At 42.2% G+C, this 15,638-nt stretch overlaps 1 protein-coding gene across 1 annotated transcript; it reads right to left on the bottom strand.

Annotated features, from left to right (window-relative positions):
- Nucleotides 1-555: 555 nt before the first annotated feature.
- On the bottom strand, nucleotides 556-15,388 carry LOC128090729 (carbonic anhydrase 13-like). The gene is made up of 7 exons (XM_052703232.1): nucleotides 15,253-15,388; nucleotides 10,870-11,067; nucleotides 7,691-7,809; nucleotides 4,598-4,693; nucleotides 4,256-4,318; nucleotides 3,802-3,957; nucleotides 556-2,493 (listed from the first exon to the last, which is right to left on the bottom strand). The coding sequence occupies exons 1-7, from the start codon at nucleotides 15,281-15,283 to the stop codon at nucleotides 2,380-2,382; spliced, it is 777 nt and encodes a 258-aa protein (XP_052559192.1). The 5' UTR covers nucleotides 15,284-15,388; the 3' UTR covers nucleotides 556-2,379.
- Nucleotides 15,389-15,638: the final 250 nt, after the last annotated feature.

Here is a 15,638-nt window from a genome sequence, read left to right as displayed (position 1 = left end):
AAGGAATTTCAGTCAGCTGAACATTTGTTGCCTTGTTCAAGCGCCATCAGCTTGCAGCCTAGACATAGGATATTAGAATTCCTGTGAAACATGTCTTCTTCTAAAAGTTACTTGCAAACGTCATGCAGTCTAGAAGTGCTATCAGAAACTCTAAGTACAGTTGATCAAATTCCTTGCTGCTGCCAAAGATGATTTATTTGGAACATACAAAAGGTGACAGAATCATAGAATGGCTTGGGTGGGAAGGGACCTCAAAGACCACCTGGTTCCAACTCCCCAACCATAGCAGGGTTGCAAACCACGACATCAGGCATTCGATCAGGTTGCTTAGGGCTCCATCTAACTTGGTCTTCAACATCTCCAGGGATGGGGCATCCACTACCTCCCTGGGCAACCTCTTCCAGCACTTCACCACCTGATACCTAATACCAGTCTACCCATTGATGGATTTCAGAGGAGGGGTGACAATATTTCCCAAAGTTAGAGCTCCAGTAATAAAACTGCAGATTGCTCTGTAAAACTTTCATCACTTTGATAGAAAATACAAGACACAGCCATAAATCAATTTTTTATTTTGATAAAATCCTCATAAATATCAAAGCACTGGATCAACTCCACTATTTTCAATACATAAAAACATGTACAAGTTTTGTTTCTGATATGAAGCCTTACTGCTTTCTCATCTCGGCAAGAAAGTTGTATAAGTTTCATGTGATTTGTTAACATTTTGTTCATGTTCTGCAGCTACTCACATGATCAGAAAATATATCAGATCCAACACTAAATCTAACAAAGTGTACGAAAGCACACAACACACTCTCGTTCTCTCCGCACACACCTTGCAGACATCCTCGCTCAGAAAGAAGCAGACTGATGTCTTTCAGCTGCATTCTTCTTCCTATGTCAGAAAGCAAAAAGTGCCGGCAGGTTTTTCCTCTTTGGTTACTATTTGTACCTGCTGCTGCCAAATGCCTTATAGTTATCCAATAGCCTACTTGTGTTCATTCCTTTAGAATACAATCAGAAGGCATTGAGAGGCCTTGCAGCAGTAGCACCTATATTCTGGGGAGGAGAAGATAAAAAAAAATAGTAAAATACACCTGTCTCAAACTAAGCTAAAGTATCTATGACTCTGTGTCTATTTTATTCAGTTAAAAAAGGCATATAAAAACAATCCTGTTTGTGATTTCCCTCATATTTGCCCATTTAAGATAAAAAGACCTGTTGAGGTAAGAGGCACAGTATATGAAACCTATGAAAAAACAAACTGATAGAGAGTAGTTGTGGAAGATGAGGTCAGAGGTACTACAGAGGCAATTGCTGCTCATGAAATCTTTAGCTGCCTCTCTCCAGTACTGCTGGTTTTCACTATCTAGTTGTCACAGTTTCAGGGTAATCTACCTATACAAGCTATATGCTATGGCAAATTCGTTATTATTGAAAATAACAAAAATTAAATTGGCTTAAAACAAACAATGAGATTCAAATACTTTTTTTTAAAAAAAAAAGCTCCTGGGAGTAACACAGGCTCAGGTCAGTTCACTGAAGACGGGCATTTCAAGACACTGCTACCATGAACTGATCTTTTATTGGATATTGATTTGATTTCTTTGGCTTAAGGGCTATCTTTGGTCTTTGAATACAAGTGCAGTGACTCAAGTTCATCTGCAACAGGAGAGCTTCAACATGCACCTAGGAGATATTCCGTTCCTGAGCAATGCTGTGTGGATTATTTGAACCAGTCTAAAGCAAGGGCTGTCTCTGCCTCTTGAAGACTATTTTATGTGGTAGGATTCTGATGCTATATGGACGTGGTATTCCATCCTTATTGTTCACCAGATGCAACAGACTGGATTTAGGCATGAACTCACAGATCTCTTTGTGACTGTGCAGTTTTCAAGGTGCGGGACAATTTCATCACCTCTGCAGCAGAACTCAGGAATCTCTAATCCACCTGATGTGATCCAACATATACAGAATCTTTACTAAGTTCAATGGTACGTTAAAGACCAGAAGAATAATTTCAGAACATCCTGTACTGCCATTAATACCAGGGATCCTGTCCAGTAATTTGATGACCATTTCTGGAAAACTCCTTCACCGCACCAAATCCTTCTGATAACACTCTGTGCATGTAACACAAACATCTCAATGCTCCCACAGCAGTGCACACAAACACATTGACCTGTTAACATCAGTGATGGAACTGCCAAAGCTCAGGACGTTTCTGTCTGGGAGAAATGACTGCATAGTTAACCAGTAATTAAACACCCGTTTGTTAGAACAACTCACCAAAAAATAAAAATAAAATCACAAAGTATATTAGCAACGACAATTGGGCCTCTGGTGTCAGAGGTGGCCTGTTCTTGCTTTGCATCTTTAATTCCTTCTGACTTCTCGGCCCTTCAGGGGCTGTGGAGGGCGGTAGTTCCGCAGCAGGCAGCAGGCCGCCTCGTCCTCAGCTGTGCTCAGGAGGCTGCGGAATTGGGCGAGCTGCAATCGAGAGACACACAACCTTCAGCAGGAAACCCTCGCACTCACACTAATGAAAAACCACGTGGTAAATGCTGAATATCTAATTCAGATCTGAAGTTTCATACTTGGCCTAATTTCTAATATTTCCAACATTTCTTATTTCTGTGTACCAACTTACTTCCTTTCTAGGTTACCAAGTGTAGGATCGTACAAAAGTCATCTCATCTTCATATTGCATTGAGTTGTAGAGCATTTGGCACCTTAATTTCATTAAGAGCAAAAAATGCCAGTGCTATCTTTTTTTACTCCACTCCACAGCTAATATTTATAATATTTATAATACTTTATAAGTGGGCAGTAAACTGTATAGTCCCCAAAACAGTCCCATTTGAGAAGTAAAATTGGTCAAACAGTATCAGTCATGATATGAACTACATTTTTAACTTTGTGTGTGCTTATATTTATCTGAAACAGCATATTTGTACTTTAATATATAAGATTGCAAATACATAGAGTGCAAAATATTAAAGAATCACTGTGTTTTGCATCCTTTCCTTCATCCTTCATCCTCTGAACCTGTTACACATGGGTGTTTTCATACGTCTCACATTTTAGGATATATTAACTATAAATTAGCCCAGGTGCTTTTTGACCTGAACAATGGATTGTCTTTGGGAAATTCATATCTTAATGCAAATTTTCGGTCCTAGATTGTGTTGCAATGAGTCCTGCCAAGAACGCACTTGAAGGAGTGAGGAGATAGAGATGAGAAAAATAGAAGCACAGAGAGAATACACAATTCAGAATCAGTTAAAAACAGAATCTGAGGTCACTTAAGAAACATCCCATTCTGTGAACTATTCTAAGGCCTTGTGCAAAGACTGTAGCCATCATTTCTGCTGAGCATGTGGCCCAGTGTATCAAATCTTACTGAAGTATTTGAAGTACACCAGCCATGAATTAGACAAATGCTTTGGTGTAAAGATCTTGAGATTTACAGTATTAATAACATATCATAAGTGACATACTTACAAACTTCCAGTATTGATCTGATTCGCTTTGGTCTCTCTGCTGTAAAAAAACTCTACATACCAAATGATCAGCCCACTGGGTGTCACTGTTGCAACGTGAATATATAGTGTGAAGCTTAATTTAATACCATGGAAGTAGACTAATTTTTTTGTATGTATATATATATATACATATAGTTTAATTTCATGAGGTATGTAGTGTCAGAGTCTGCAAAAATTTATCCTTTTTGGTGGCATTTACCACTGAAGCCTTACAAAAGCCTTATTTCTACAGTAGTGAAAAATCAAGATATACCTGTTCAGAACAAACACTTATGGGCTCTCTCAGGACAATCCAGATGACACTTTCAAGAAGAGGTGGAACAGTGAGAGAGCCAAAGTAAGTCCAGTAGTCCAGGGATTTGGGAAGCAGGCAACTAGGATCAAAGTTGGTGAATAATGCTCTCTTACCCTGAAAATTAAAAAGAAGTACGTTGTGGTCATAAGAAATAAAAAGAAATTGCTTCTTACAAGTGCATTGGTGCTTTATATCTATTAAATTATTCATCTATTTACATGCAGTATTATTTAGAAGCAAATCATGTCAAAGGAGGCAAGGCTTGTTCCATCATGACACAGGCTGGCAGCATCCTGGACATGCACAGCAGGGACCATGAAGGTAAGAGGAGTAGCAGCCAGGTTACCAGAAACAAAACCACAAAAAAAAAGCAGCCACTGATATCTGGAGTTTTTTAGAAATATTTGTTCACCTTGATTCTGATGGTGTCCAGGCGGTCGGTGATCTTCTTCAGCTGAGGGTTGCATTCACCAATCTATTAAACAAGAGAAAGAAAAATGCAATAGTTGTGCTCTGGAGAAAATATGTCAAAAAAGATAAAAATCGGAAAGCAAACACATACTGAATCTGCTTCACACAGCTTTTGTTAGGTGACAGTAAGTGACTTACATGTGCTAAGAAAGACAGTGAAACTTCCTGAGTCATTATAACATGAAATGGAAAGTGAGAGCTCTTGTAGCACAAGCATCACTTTTACACCATCACTGTTAATAACTTTGGGCTCATGATGCAGATTTTTTTGGCGGGGGCTTACCTTCAGAAACACAGCCATGACTGCCAATCCATCTGACTGACGAGCTGCCTCGACAAAACTGGAATATTTTTCAGCATTCCAGTGAACTACATGAAGCTGAAAAGCAAAAGGCACAGACAGCATCAACTCTTGCTGAACTGGAAGAGTCACAAATTAATACTAGAAATTTACTGGTAACATTATTCTACTTCACTTATTTGCATTCAAAGACACTTTTCTCACCACAATATTTATTGAAATTGCCAAACACACAGCTCTCACAAATTGCAGCAAGCATTGCCAGTGGCTGGCATTACCTAGCAGCAATCAGCATAGTACAGTGCCTAGCAAACCACTCCCAAGTCCCAGATTTCGAGGCTAAGACAAGATATCCCCTGGTTATGTAACTAAAGCTAAAGCTTTGGGTATAGCTGATTTTAATGAGTGATTGAAAATCATTGGGATGTCATTAGTTCTTTGTTTCTTTTTTTCCTAATCAAGCTTTCAGTAAATCAGCCGCAAGCAGAAAATGGGCAGAGGAACATGTTAAACTTGCAGTAACCTCTTATCCCCTGTTAAGTTTAAGCTGAATATCAAAATTTCATCTTTGATGCATTCCAAAGGTCGTTTTCTATGATTACTAGTATTAGGAACTTAAAAGTAGCTTGATTATCTCAGGTTTGAGCATTTGAATTTCCAACAGGTACTATTCTGCAACTGTCTTATGGTAGTTGCTTAAGAACTTGAAGACACCCACAAGGGTGAGGACTCCTTGCTATCTGCCTCCTGAAGACAGGAAAAGCCCCCATACCGCTTCAGTTCCTCCTGCTAAGCCAGGATCTCTAAATCCTGCCCAGGCTCAGCAGTGGGAGCTCCTGGTTCCCCAGAACACCCACACTGAGCAAAGGTCTGACTGCCAAACTGCAGAGAGAACACATACTGCACTCAGGACCAAGTACCTCACAAATGTTAATTCCTCCCACAGATCCTCAGTGGATTACTGCATCTTATCTGCCACAATTTTCAGATAAGAGAGGCTCAGAAGCAGGGCAGGGAATTGCCTTTTCTAAAATTGGTGAGCATCTTCTTAGATTTTGCACTTGACTCCATAGGAGTGCTGAAAAACAGCCTCACTGAATGACTTAAACAGGGATGAGCTCCTGAAAAGGGGGCATCTCTTTGAAATGTTAAGATCTCCAGTACAAGAACAGTTTGGGAAAGCTGGAACTCACTTTAAAGGATTTATATGAGAAGCAGCACAACAATTTCAACATAGTTGAAATACAGATCTAGTGAAGTGAAGACTTTGACTCCACACCTCACTAATTGCCTAGCCTCTATGAGCTTCAATCTTCTCTATCTGTAATACAGAGCTGTTACTAGTTGTTACAGGATATAATTAACATTTGCTGAGTACTTGGGTTCTAAATGGCTGAAACATAACCTTCAGCAAGTAAGGAATTCTACTGAAATCAATAATAACACACATGCTCACGATGAAAGATTTGTTGGCTCACAGTTTCAGAATCCTTGAAGGAAAGTTGCTTACAAGTGCTATTAATTAAACCAAGTGGAGAACAGAGTCCATCAAACCACTCTGAGGTGAACAAGTATCCTTGGAGCTCATTGTGCCTGCACCACTCACAATCAGAAGTTCAAAGAAGCTACGTCGAACAATTTTTAAACAATTACATTTTTACATACACAAAAAGGAAACAGAAACTCTCAGTCGGAATTGACTTTTATTGTGGATTTTAAAAAAGAAAAAAACAACAGAGAACAAAAAGCAAAATTCTCATAACTAAATAAGACTCCATCAGAATTTTGCCAGAAGAACCCCAAACCAACCCCCAAAAAATCAAAACTCCCAAACAAACAGTGCTGGGAAACACTTTTGGTACAGCCCCCGTCTCAAAGGCTTGTGACTTCTCTTTTAAGGAATATATACCGTCTTACCACCACTGTGTCATTGCAGCTTGTGAGGAGACCATGATCTGACCATATGTTGCCACAAAGAATGGAGTTGTGGATGTCTTCTGCTTTCCTGTAGAGTTAGGGGGCTGAGCCTTCCACTCTTTTTTACCTGTACACTACTTCTTTCTTCAACACAGTTGATGCTTTTTCTTGAAATCTTTCACATCTTCCTCATGGACATGAGCACTGAAATCATCTTCATTTCTCCTTTTGATGTATTTTCTTTTGAGTAAGCAGTGCTCAGAAGCCTTGGTCTGAATTCTGGGTTTCTTATCTCATAGCCAAAATGACATCTAGAGAGCTTCTTGTGGAGGGTTACCCAACCAACAGGCAACGGAAAGCTTTTTAGACTGGCTAGAAATTCAGATATTTTCTCCTTCCATTTGGTTTCTTAGATGGGATACACATTTATATTTTCTCAGCTAGAAATTTTGTTTTGGCACTGAATGGTTTTAAAGCACCTCTATTAATTCTTTATATTCCATCCCACCTGGTTCCTGTGGAAAACATAAGCCTTTAAACACTGCAAATGTCACTTTTCCCCATTAGTGTTAGAAAAATGATTTTTTTTTTTTCTGACCACTGTCTCTTAAAGCATTTCCAGCAATATCTGATAACAGCACCGTGCATACATTTCAACATTTTTTTCTTCTTTAGTATTACAAGACTTTTATTTTTCCACTAGCATTTATACAGTTTACTTCTTTTCAACCCCAGAAAACTCTTCACTCTCTGAACTATTGCTGATATAGATCTCAGTCTCATCAAAACACTCCACATTACTTCCATTTGCAAAGAGGAATCAGTCACTGTTGGACTGAGCACTCTCTATGGTGGATTACTCCAACAGATCGAAGAAGACAGAGCAGGAGAGGGCTCTCCATGCCAGAGCAGCCAGTGCACCTGTCCCCTGTGACAATGCCAGGCCAGAGCTGCCTGACATAGACCTTAGGGTGCAGTTCTCAATCAAACAGCTTCTCCTTTTAGAATGGATCAAGCACGAAACACTTCAGGAAGACTGCTTGTCTTTTGATATAATGAAGGGAGAAGGAAAAGTGGGAGTTGAGGGGCAAAATTATTCTCAAAATGGAATGCTAGTCACAGGTTCAGAGGAACGAACGATTCTGCGCCAAGCCTTACCTCTGCTGCATACTTCATCCCATCCACAGCGTGCTCAGAGCCAGCCTCGTCGTTGGAACCCCAGTGGAAGTGGATCTGGCGCAGCCTGTATGTCCCACAGAGCGGCCCCCCGGTCAGCACTAAAAACCAAACACAGGAGAGGGCTTAAGTGAAGGAACGGGAGCTCTTGAGGCTATTGGTGTGAGTTTAAACGTGCTTAAACTTAAAGATTCAGTTTCTGGGCATTATGCTACTTCTTCTCAAAAGCTTTTCTATGGGTTCTCCTTTCTTTGATGTGTTATAAAGGAATCCTTGTTTGTCCAAAATGTGACTATCAAAACTGTGTTGATGTACAGATTAGTGGGTTACGGCCCACTGAAGGATTACCACCAGGTTATCACCAGGTGTGTCTTGCTAGGGCTCGGGTATTTCTCAGAAGATGGAAAAATGGAGAAGTGTTTCTGTTTGGCAAGTAGTGTCCTGTCTTGAATGTATTTGAAAGAATAACTGAGAAATTAAGCATAAAATAGATTTTATGAGTAAAGGGGAGGATCAGAAAAATAAAATATGAATAGATTTTTTCCTCCTGTTTGAAGTTCAGAGGAAAGTAGGTGGATCATAAAAAATTTTCAAGGCTTTCCTTCTTTTGCAGCCAGATCCAATTACAGCTGACAGAAGTCTGAGAAACTGGAAGGAGCAGATGCTAACACAACTAGATACACATTGTACAAGTGCAATATTACTGACATTTAATTTGCCATTTCATTCAGCTGAACACCAATATGGATGGACTTCCACTGTTTACCTTCTGTAAAGCATTCGTGTTTTTCTGAGCAGTTGGGTGGACCCAAGTCTGCACAGACACTTGAACACAAATCACATTCAAAAAAACTCTTTACTCACTGCAGAGCAAATCACTCCACTTTCTCTCTCTGCTCCATCCATGTTTCCTTGGAGGGTATGGGGATTGGTCTGAGATGTTTTACTGGCTCATTGTAGAGATTTTAAAAACACAAGATGGAAGCTTCAAGGAGATGTTTTTTAAATTAAGAGCACTGGGAAGGACAACAGCCACTTATTTCTTTTTCCAGTTTTAATCCAAAAGATAAATCTTGTCGGGGGTAAAATGCCACCAGGTAATTGTAAGAGAAGAATTTATTAGCTTGCCTAAACGCTAACACAAGTAGCCTGGAGAGTGGGAAGGAACTGGAACTGTTTATCTGTGGGCAAAAATGTTTGTTCTTAAAACTTCAACTCAAGAACTTACTTTTACAGAGCCTATAAACCTAGTGACCAAAAGGGGATGAGGGTAGTGGCACTCCTAAAACAAATTCCTTCTTTTGAGGACTGAGAACTTGTTGGCAAACAAACCTGAAAATGTGTAAAGATCAGTGTTATACTGGCGGAGGAAAAACAACTGCACAGAAATGCATCAACACTCGATTAAATACTTCCGAAAAACGTGGAAAATGGCCTGATGATGTATTTGTGTCACATCATACAGTGATGGCAAAAATCTTCCATTCAAACAGCCACAAAGCAAAAAATTACTCAGAATTCAATACTTTTTCTGATCAACGATCTGAAAGAAAACAAAAACATTACTACTGATGGTTTATCAGTAACAAATACCAGGTAAAACAGTGAAAAAGTCAGTTTACAGATGCAGAAAGATCTGAATTTTTTATAAGCAATGTGTGAAAATGGCTGAAATGTAAAGCTGCACATGTATGACTGAAGAATGTATTTCATACATAGAAGACAGAATTCTGAAAGTGACTGAGGATTAAGCTTATGAATTATCTAATCAACAGCTGCCAGTGCTTTGTTGTATCCTTGGATTTATGGCCTGAGGAAAGCAGTAGGAAGAGAATCATATTACCCCTGCTTTCTCACCAGTGTAAGCCTGCAGAAATATGTGTTGAGGTCTTATCACCTCACGGGTAAAGTTGAAAAGTGAAAGAGGCTACTGGTGTACTTCTTTTTTAATTTATTACTTAAAGAAAAGAAATTTAAATACTGAGCTGTTCTGACTCACACCAGAAATAATTTGTGATCTTGACTTTTTAACCATGAGAGTAATCAACAACTAGAACAATCAAGGGCAGTGGAAGATTTGCTGTCACTGGAAATTTTGAAGGCAGATGATTGAATGTTTTTGTGAGAGATGTGCTTTAATTCACCCACACCTACTAGACCTGAAGCAGAGATTAATCCAGGGAAGTCTGGTGGCCTCTGACACACAAGGCCAGACCAGATCTCTGCCAGCCAGCTGGTGGCTTTCAGGCAATATCCGGTGTTGCACAGACTGACAGAAGATTTCAGTCAGACGAAGCCTGTTCAGGAAACCAAGCAGGATGTTGCTTCCACCTCTATCTGTCACTGTTGCCACTATCAGCCAACAAGTCCTCGTACTGAGGGACAAGGTGATCACTTATTAGTCCCCCTCTGGCTTTCATCCTCAGCTAAGCCTCACACATCCACATGAGGATTTTACTGCTTCAAGAAACTACAATCCTACAGTTTCAGAGGAGTGGTGGTAGCAAGTCTGCCATCCAAGAAAAGCCTCTAATGATGCAGGTATTAACATTACAAAGACTGCACTAAATCAGAGAACTTCTAAATAAGAATTATTGCTTGCAAAAAGGGAAACTATACAGCCCTGTAAAAGACCAGAACAATGACACTTTTCAGAGAAGAAAAGAGATCCCTTGGGATGTTTTTCACTTGTTCTGCGATGGTTCTTTCCTAACATAAGAAGTCCAAGCATGGGTCATAAAAAGGAAAAGGATGTACAATCAAACCTGCAACTAAAATCAGGTACGAGATTTGAGTAATTTGGTTGGAATAAACCTGTAATGAGACTCAAAGGATTAATCCACAGTGAAAGAGTAGGATCTGCAAAATTTTTCACAATTATGGTTCAAACTGGGCCGCTGGCACTATCAAGTTGGTTGGGGCACATCAACTTCTATGTGCAAAGAAGGAATCCTAGTGCTTCCCAAGAAACACAATCTAAAACTCCTCTGGAAATATGACTCCACATCCCAACAGGCTGAAAGACAGGGGAATGGGAATCTCACCCAGAGGAGCAGAGCCTTACTGGTTTAAGGAGGTCACATCTGGCTGAGAGATATGGCCGGACTGCGCTCCATTCAGGAAATGGGGGAAGAAAACAATGCAATAGGAAAGGAACAAACCTGATTTGTTCACAGTGTCATCAAACTCAACGCTGGTGGAGTGCCCGTTGTTCAGGATGATTTTAGCAGAAGCTGGATCGTAATTGGGATTTAGAGGACGGAGAGAGGGGTCATACTTGGTTTCCTCAGTTTTGATGTCAATTGGTGACTGCCGGTCTCCATTAGCGACAGGAAAAACCTCCTTCCAGTGGGCAGGCCCTGTGAAGTATTGGAGGAGAAGCTTCATAAGCCAAAAGAACGATAAGCCTGAATTTTTCTTGCTTGCATTATTTTAAATTCTAAATGAGTTCAACAGAAAAACCCAGATCAAAATATTCAGTTACTTTTGTTGCACTGTGTCACAACAGCAGCTCTTGGGATCCGTTCACATACCTTGCTTAATGTCTGCAGGAATGGGGTTCCACCACCTCCTTGGGCAAACCTGTTCCAGTGCTTCACCACCCTCATTGTAAAAAACTTCTTTCTTATATCCAATCCAAATCTCCCCTCTTTTAGTTTGAAACCATTTCCCCTTGTCTTATCACAATAGACCCTGCTAACAAGTCTGTTCCTTTCTTTCTTATAACCCCCTTCTAGATACTGAAAGGCCATGTGCAGTGCTAATGATCTATCAGTATTATAAAGAGCATAGTACTTGTTTTTTCCCTGAGGCTTAGCATGGGTGAGAAGCATAATAATTCACTTAACTAAGAAAGAACAGATATTACAGAAACTTAAATACAAGCACCAGAAACTCAGCTTGTAAAATCTGTACAACCAGAAATCATTAATCCCTATATGAAAGGTAACTGATCTCATCCCAAAAATCAATCCAATTTTGAATCTCTCTGTACGTCTCAGTACTTCAATAAACAAAATGGCAAAGAAAAGCTTAGGTTGTAGTACGCTATGATTAATAGCCTCACATCAAAAGGAGTCAGATAGTTTTCTGTCCTGGGCTTCAACAGTAGTGAACATAGCTCAGAAATCTGCAGGTGCTGGGATAGTCCCGGCATGCAGCAGTGAATTGGGAAGCAGAGTTGGCTCCCACCTGGGCTCACTGCCCCGAGCAGGGGATGTGAGAGCTGAGGGGTCTCGTGCACAGAGCAGCCAAGGCTTAAGCTTCAAGAAGAACAAAGGCCTTTGGTCTTGACTTTGTTACAAAGTGATTTTGCTAATGACTTAATTAACCCATTAGGCAAAACACTGCTCATTTGAAATACAAAGCTGTGTAAACTTAATTCTTCTCATTTCACAAATGGTGGTCAAAACCATTCAATATGTTGATTAACTACAGTTTAGCAAACAATATAGTTTTAGTTGTGCTTGGATGCTAGTACCTTGCAGTTAGACATGCATTGCACAGTTCTAGTCACTGAAGAAGCATTTACTCCATGAGTCATGCCTAGTGCTTCATTTTATGATGCTTAGGAAAAGCATATTGCTACTTAATTTTAATACTTATGATATACTGAAGTAAAATATATTTAACTACTTGCACTTGCTGCTCTATCTCAGCAATAACTATAGGTACTGTACAGTAAATAATGAGTGATTTGCATTCACAAATAATAAACATGGGACAAAAAGAAGACCTAAGTATGTGACTCTAACATTAGACAATTATTCAGCAATAAACTTCAGTCATTGCACCTGCCTCGGTGTTCGTCCTTTGCTCGGATGACCAAAGCCCACATTTTCACCTGCCAGTAACACAAGACTGCCAGAAATCTGTCCTTACATATGCAGGAAAGTGAAAAGAGATTTAAACTTCTTTTATATCACCTTGTTTTATTGAGTGGCATTCCTTACTAGAACATTTACCAGCAATCCTACTGCAATCCAACTCCTGTAACACTGGGAAAACTGGCTCAGCTCATTTCTACTGACCCCATCCCAAAGCAAGCATCTTGTATGACTGCAGGAAAATATGTCATTGTATCTGTAAGTCCACAGACACTCAAATGCATGTCATACAACCAGACTTAAACCAGTGGGAACTTCAGCACTGAAATTTCATCTAAATTCAGACCTGAATTACACGTCTCCATTTCAATATGATGGCAGACACATTCTGGGATGTTGTTTGGTTGCAGTGAGCTTCTATACTTGCATAAATATACCATATGTACAGGTGAAAACACAAAATGCTTGCAAGTCATCCAGTTACATATTCATTTTCTATAATATTAGCTCTACTTAAAACAATTGAAAATTCATAATGGGCAAAATTAATAACAGGCAAAATGCAGTGCTGTTTTTTTACTACAGATATCAAAACTATCACATCCCTTTTTCTTTACAGAACACCTTAGTGTGAGGGTTGGAAGAGACTCAGTGACATGTCTGCAAAAAAGCACAGTATATATAATACTTTCTACATAATTAATTCCATATCAAGCAAGGAGTAAACTTAAGGCAGTGGATTCTCACTTGGTGTCCTAATCAAAGTGGGAATTTCTGCCCTGCACTGCAGCCAGTGCCCAAGATCTCAGCGTTACGCCTCTGTGTAAGCACTGCTAGAACCATGAGGTAAGGAGAACGGCAAGGAAACAAAGGCCAAGGTTTGCATGGAAATAAAATAGAGCCTCTTAGCATTTCAGAAATATGTGCATCAAAGCAGTGAGAAAGGTTTCATTCTCTGCATACCAGTCAGCCTTGTACGTAGATACACCATAAACGCAGACAGGGATCTGTAATATTTGATGGTTTATGCACAAAGTGATTTAAGCAGCACTTATTGCTAAGGGGCAAACGAGTTTTTCCCCAGTTAAAAAAGAAACAGGGCTTTTATCCCTGCAAGTAACAAATGCTGAGGTCAGAGTGAATGCAAACAGTTCCCTCACTCTTCAGGAAGTCAACTTTAATATACAACTGCATCAAATTTAATTAACTTCACTTTGCTGCTACCTCCCGAGTAGCAAAAGCAGATCTCAGTTTTAGAGAAGCTATTCAGGGCCATGCAGGCAAAACATATGCTGCAAGAGGCACAGCAATCTCATGCTTCCACTGTTCAGTTGAACAACTGGCAAAACTAATGCAAGAAATACATGGAAAGAGTTAAGAAATAGAGCTGATGCTAGGGAAGGGCAGTCAGGTGTTGGACACCCAACCTCTCTCCTTTATTCTCTTGTGGGTTTGAGGGGCAGGCGATGGGGTGCTGGGATACAGCCCACCTCACAGTGGCCAGGAGCTGAAAAAGAGTGGGGAGCCAAACTCCACCCAAACATGTTATCAGCCAGTAAACAGGGCTTGGGGTAGAAAGGGGCCTCAGGAGGGTCCAGGACCAGCCCGATAGAAATTCTGGAGCCCTCCCCTTCCTAGAAGCCAGAAGGAGGGCCAGGATAAGAGAGGGACAGGGACTGCTTATCTGTGCCCTGCAAGTGAAGTTTGCAGCATCCTTGGAAAACACAGGGAGAAACACATTAAAAAAAACAAGAGTCATCAGCTTCTCATGGGGATGGGGAGAGCACACAGCAGCAGACAGCACTCAATTGCTGTGGCACTGTAGCTGTCCACTGCCACCCAGTTCTTTGGGAATGGCGCATCCACTCCAGCGGAGAGGGAACAAAAACACCACGAAGGGAAGCTCTGAGCAGTACCACTGCTGTGTGCACTAGCACATAGAATCAGATTTACAAAACACCCCGAGTTGGAAGGAAGCCACAAGGATCACTGAGTACAAGACCTGGTTCCACACAGAACCATCCGAAAAGGTCTGAGAGCAGTGTCCAAATGCTCCCTGAACTCCGGCACTCAGGCCGTGCCTGCTGCCCTGGGCAGCCTGTTCCATGCCCGCCACCCTCTGGTGTAGAACTTGTCCCTAACTCCCACCCATGGAGTCATGGCTGCTCCATGCCATGAATTCATGTCAATATATATTTCTTCTTTTTGCTGTCACAGTGCCTTATTGCCCTGTGTACTAACACAATACAAGCTGTGCTATTTGTGTGTTTCCAGCCGGCTCCAGGAGCTCTCGCATTCCCATCTGCATGCACTGGAGCACACAACACAAGAGCAGCGTCTGCACGAGTTACGGATCAAAGCAGAGCAGCGGCATTAAACGTTCCGCTGGGAGCACCTCGGCGATTCCAAGATCGCTGAGATGGAGGGAAGCACGAAACAACCCAGACCCCAAAGCATCTCCCCGTGGGCGTGAAACGACAAACCTCGATCCCGGCATCGCGCAGCAGAACGGGACACGGCCGGAGCCAGAGACAGCGCCGGCACCTCCCGCACCGCGATGCAGCACAGCGAACACCGCACAGGGACGCGCCCGGAGCGCGCCGCGGGGATGGGGGCAGAGCCGGATTCGCAGCTCCGCGCCTCGACGCGCCGCCCCTTCCCTGGACAGCTCCGGACAGCTCCGACAGGAGCCTCCGTCCCCGGCCCAGACGCCCGTACCGTTGTGCTCGTCGTATCCCCAGTGCAGCATGGCTCCGGCTCCGGCTTCGGGACGCGACGCGACGCGATGGGACGAGACGCGAGACGAGAGAAGCGGCCCCGCCGGCCCCTCCGCCCGCTTTGAAGGCGCCGTGCGGCGACGCCCCGCCGCGATAAGCGGCCCGCCCGGCCCGGCCCTGCCCCGCGGCGCGGCCCCTCGGGGCCACCCCAACCCCCACAGCCCGGCGGGGCGGCTCCCGGTGCCCCATCGCCCCGCGGCCCCTGGCGGGATGCGGCCCCGCGCAGCACACGCGGAAACGCTTCTGTGTGTTCCAACTGCGTGCCGAGGGGCTGCCGCCGTGCGCTGCTGCTCCCCCCGCCCGGCCCGGCGCCGCCGCCCGCCCTCA

Source organism: Tympanuchus pallidicinctus, unplaced genomic scaffold, assembly GCF_026119805.1.
Source record: "Tympanuchus pallidicinctus isolate F22 unplaced genomic scaffold, pur_lepc_1.0 scaffold5, whole genome shotgun sequence".
Classification (NCBI taxonomy): Eukaryota; Metazoa; Chordata; class Aves; order Galliformes; family Phasianidae; genus Tympanuchus; species Tympanuchus pallidicinctus.
Note: the sequence above shows the minus strand (reverse complement) of the source record. Positions and strands in the feature narration are given on the sequence as shown.

Bases quoted from the DNA above. Each gene is read 5' to 3' on its own strand.
- LOC128090729 (XM_052703232.1), bottom strand. From the start codon at position 15,283: ATGCTGCACTGGGGATACGACGAGCACAACG. The intron at 7,810-10,869 runs GTTTGTTCCTTT...TTTGGTTTTTAG, and splicing joins TGACACTGTGAACAAATCAG to TGCTGACCGGGGGGCCGCTC. The intron at 4,694-7,690 runs GTAAGGCTTGGC...TTTGCTTTTCAG, and splicing joins GGATGAAGTATGCAGCAGAG to CTTCATGTAGTTCACTGGAA.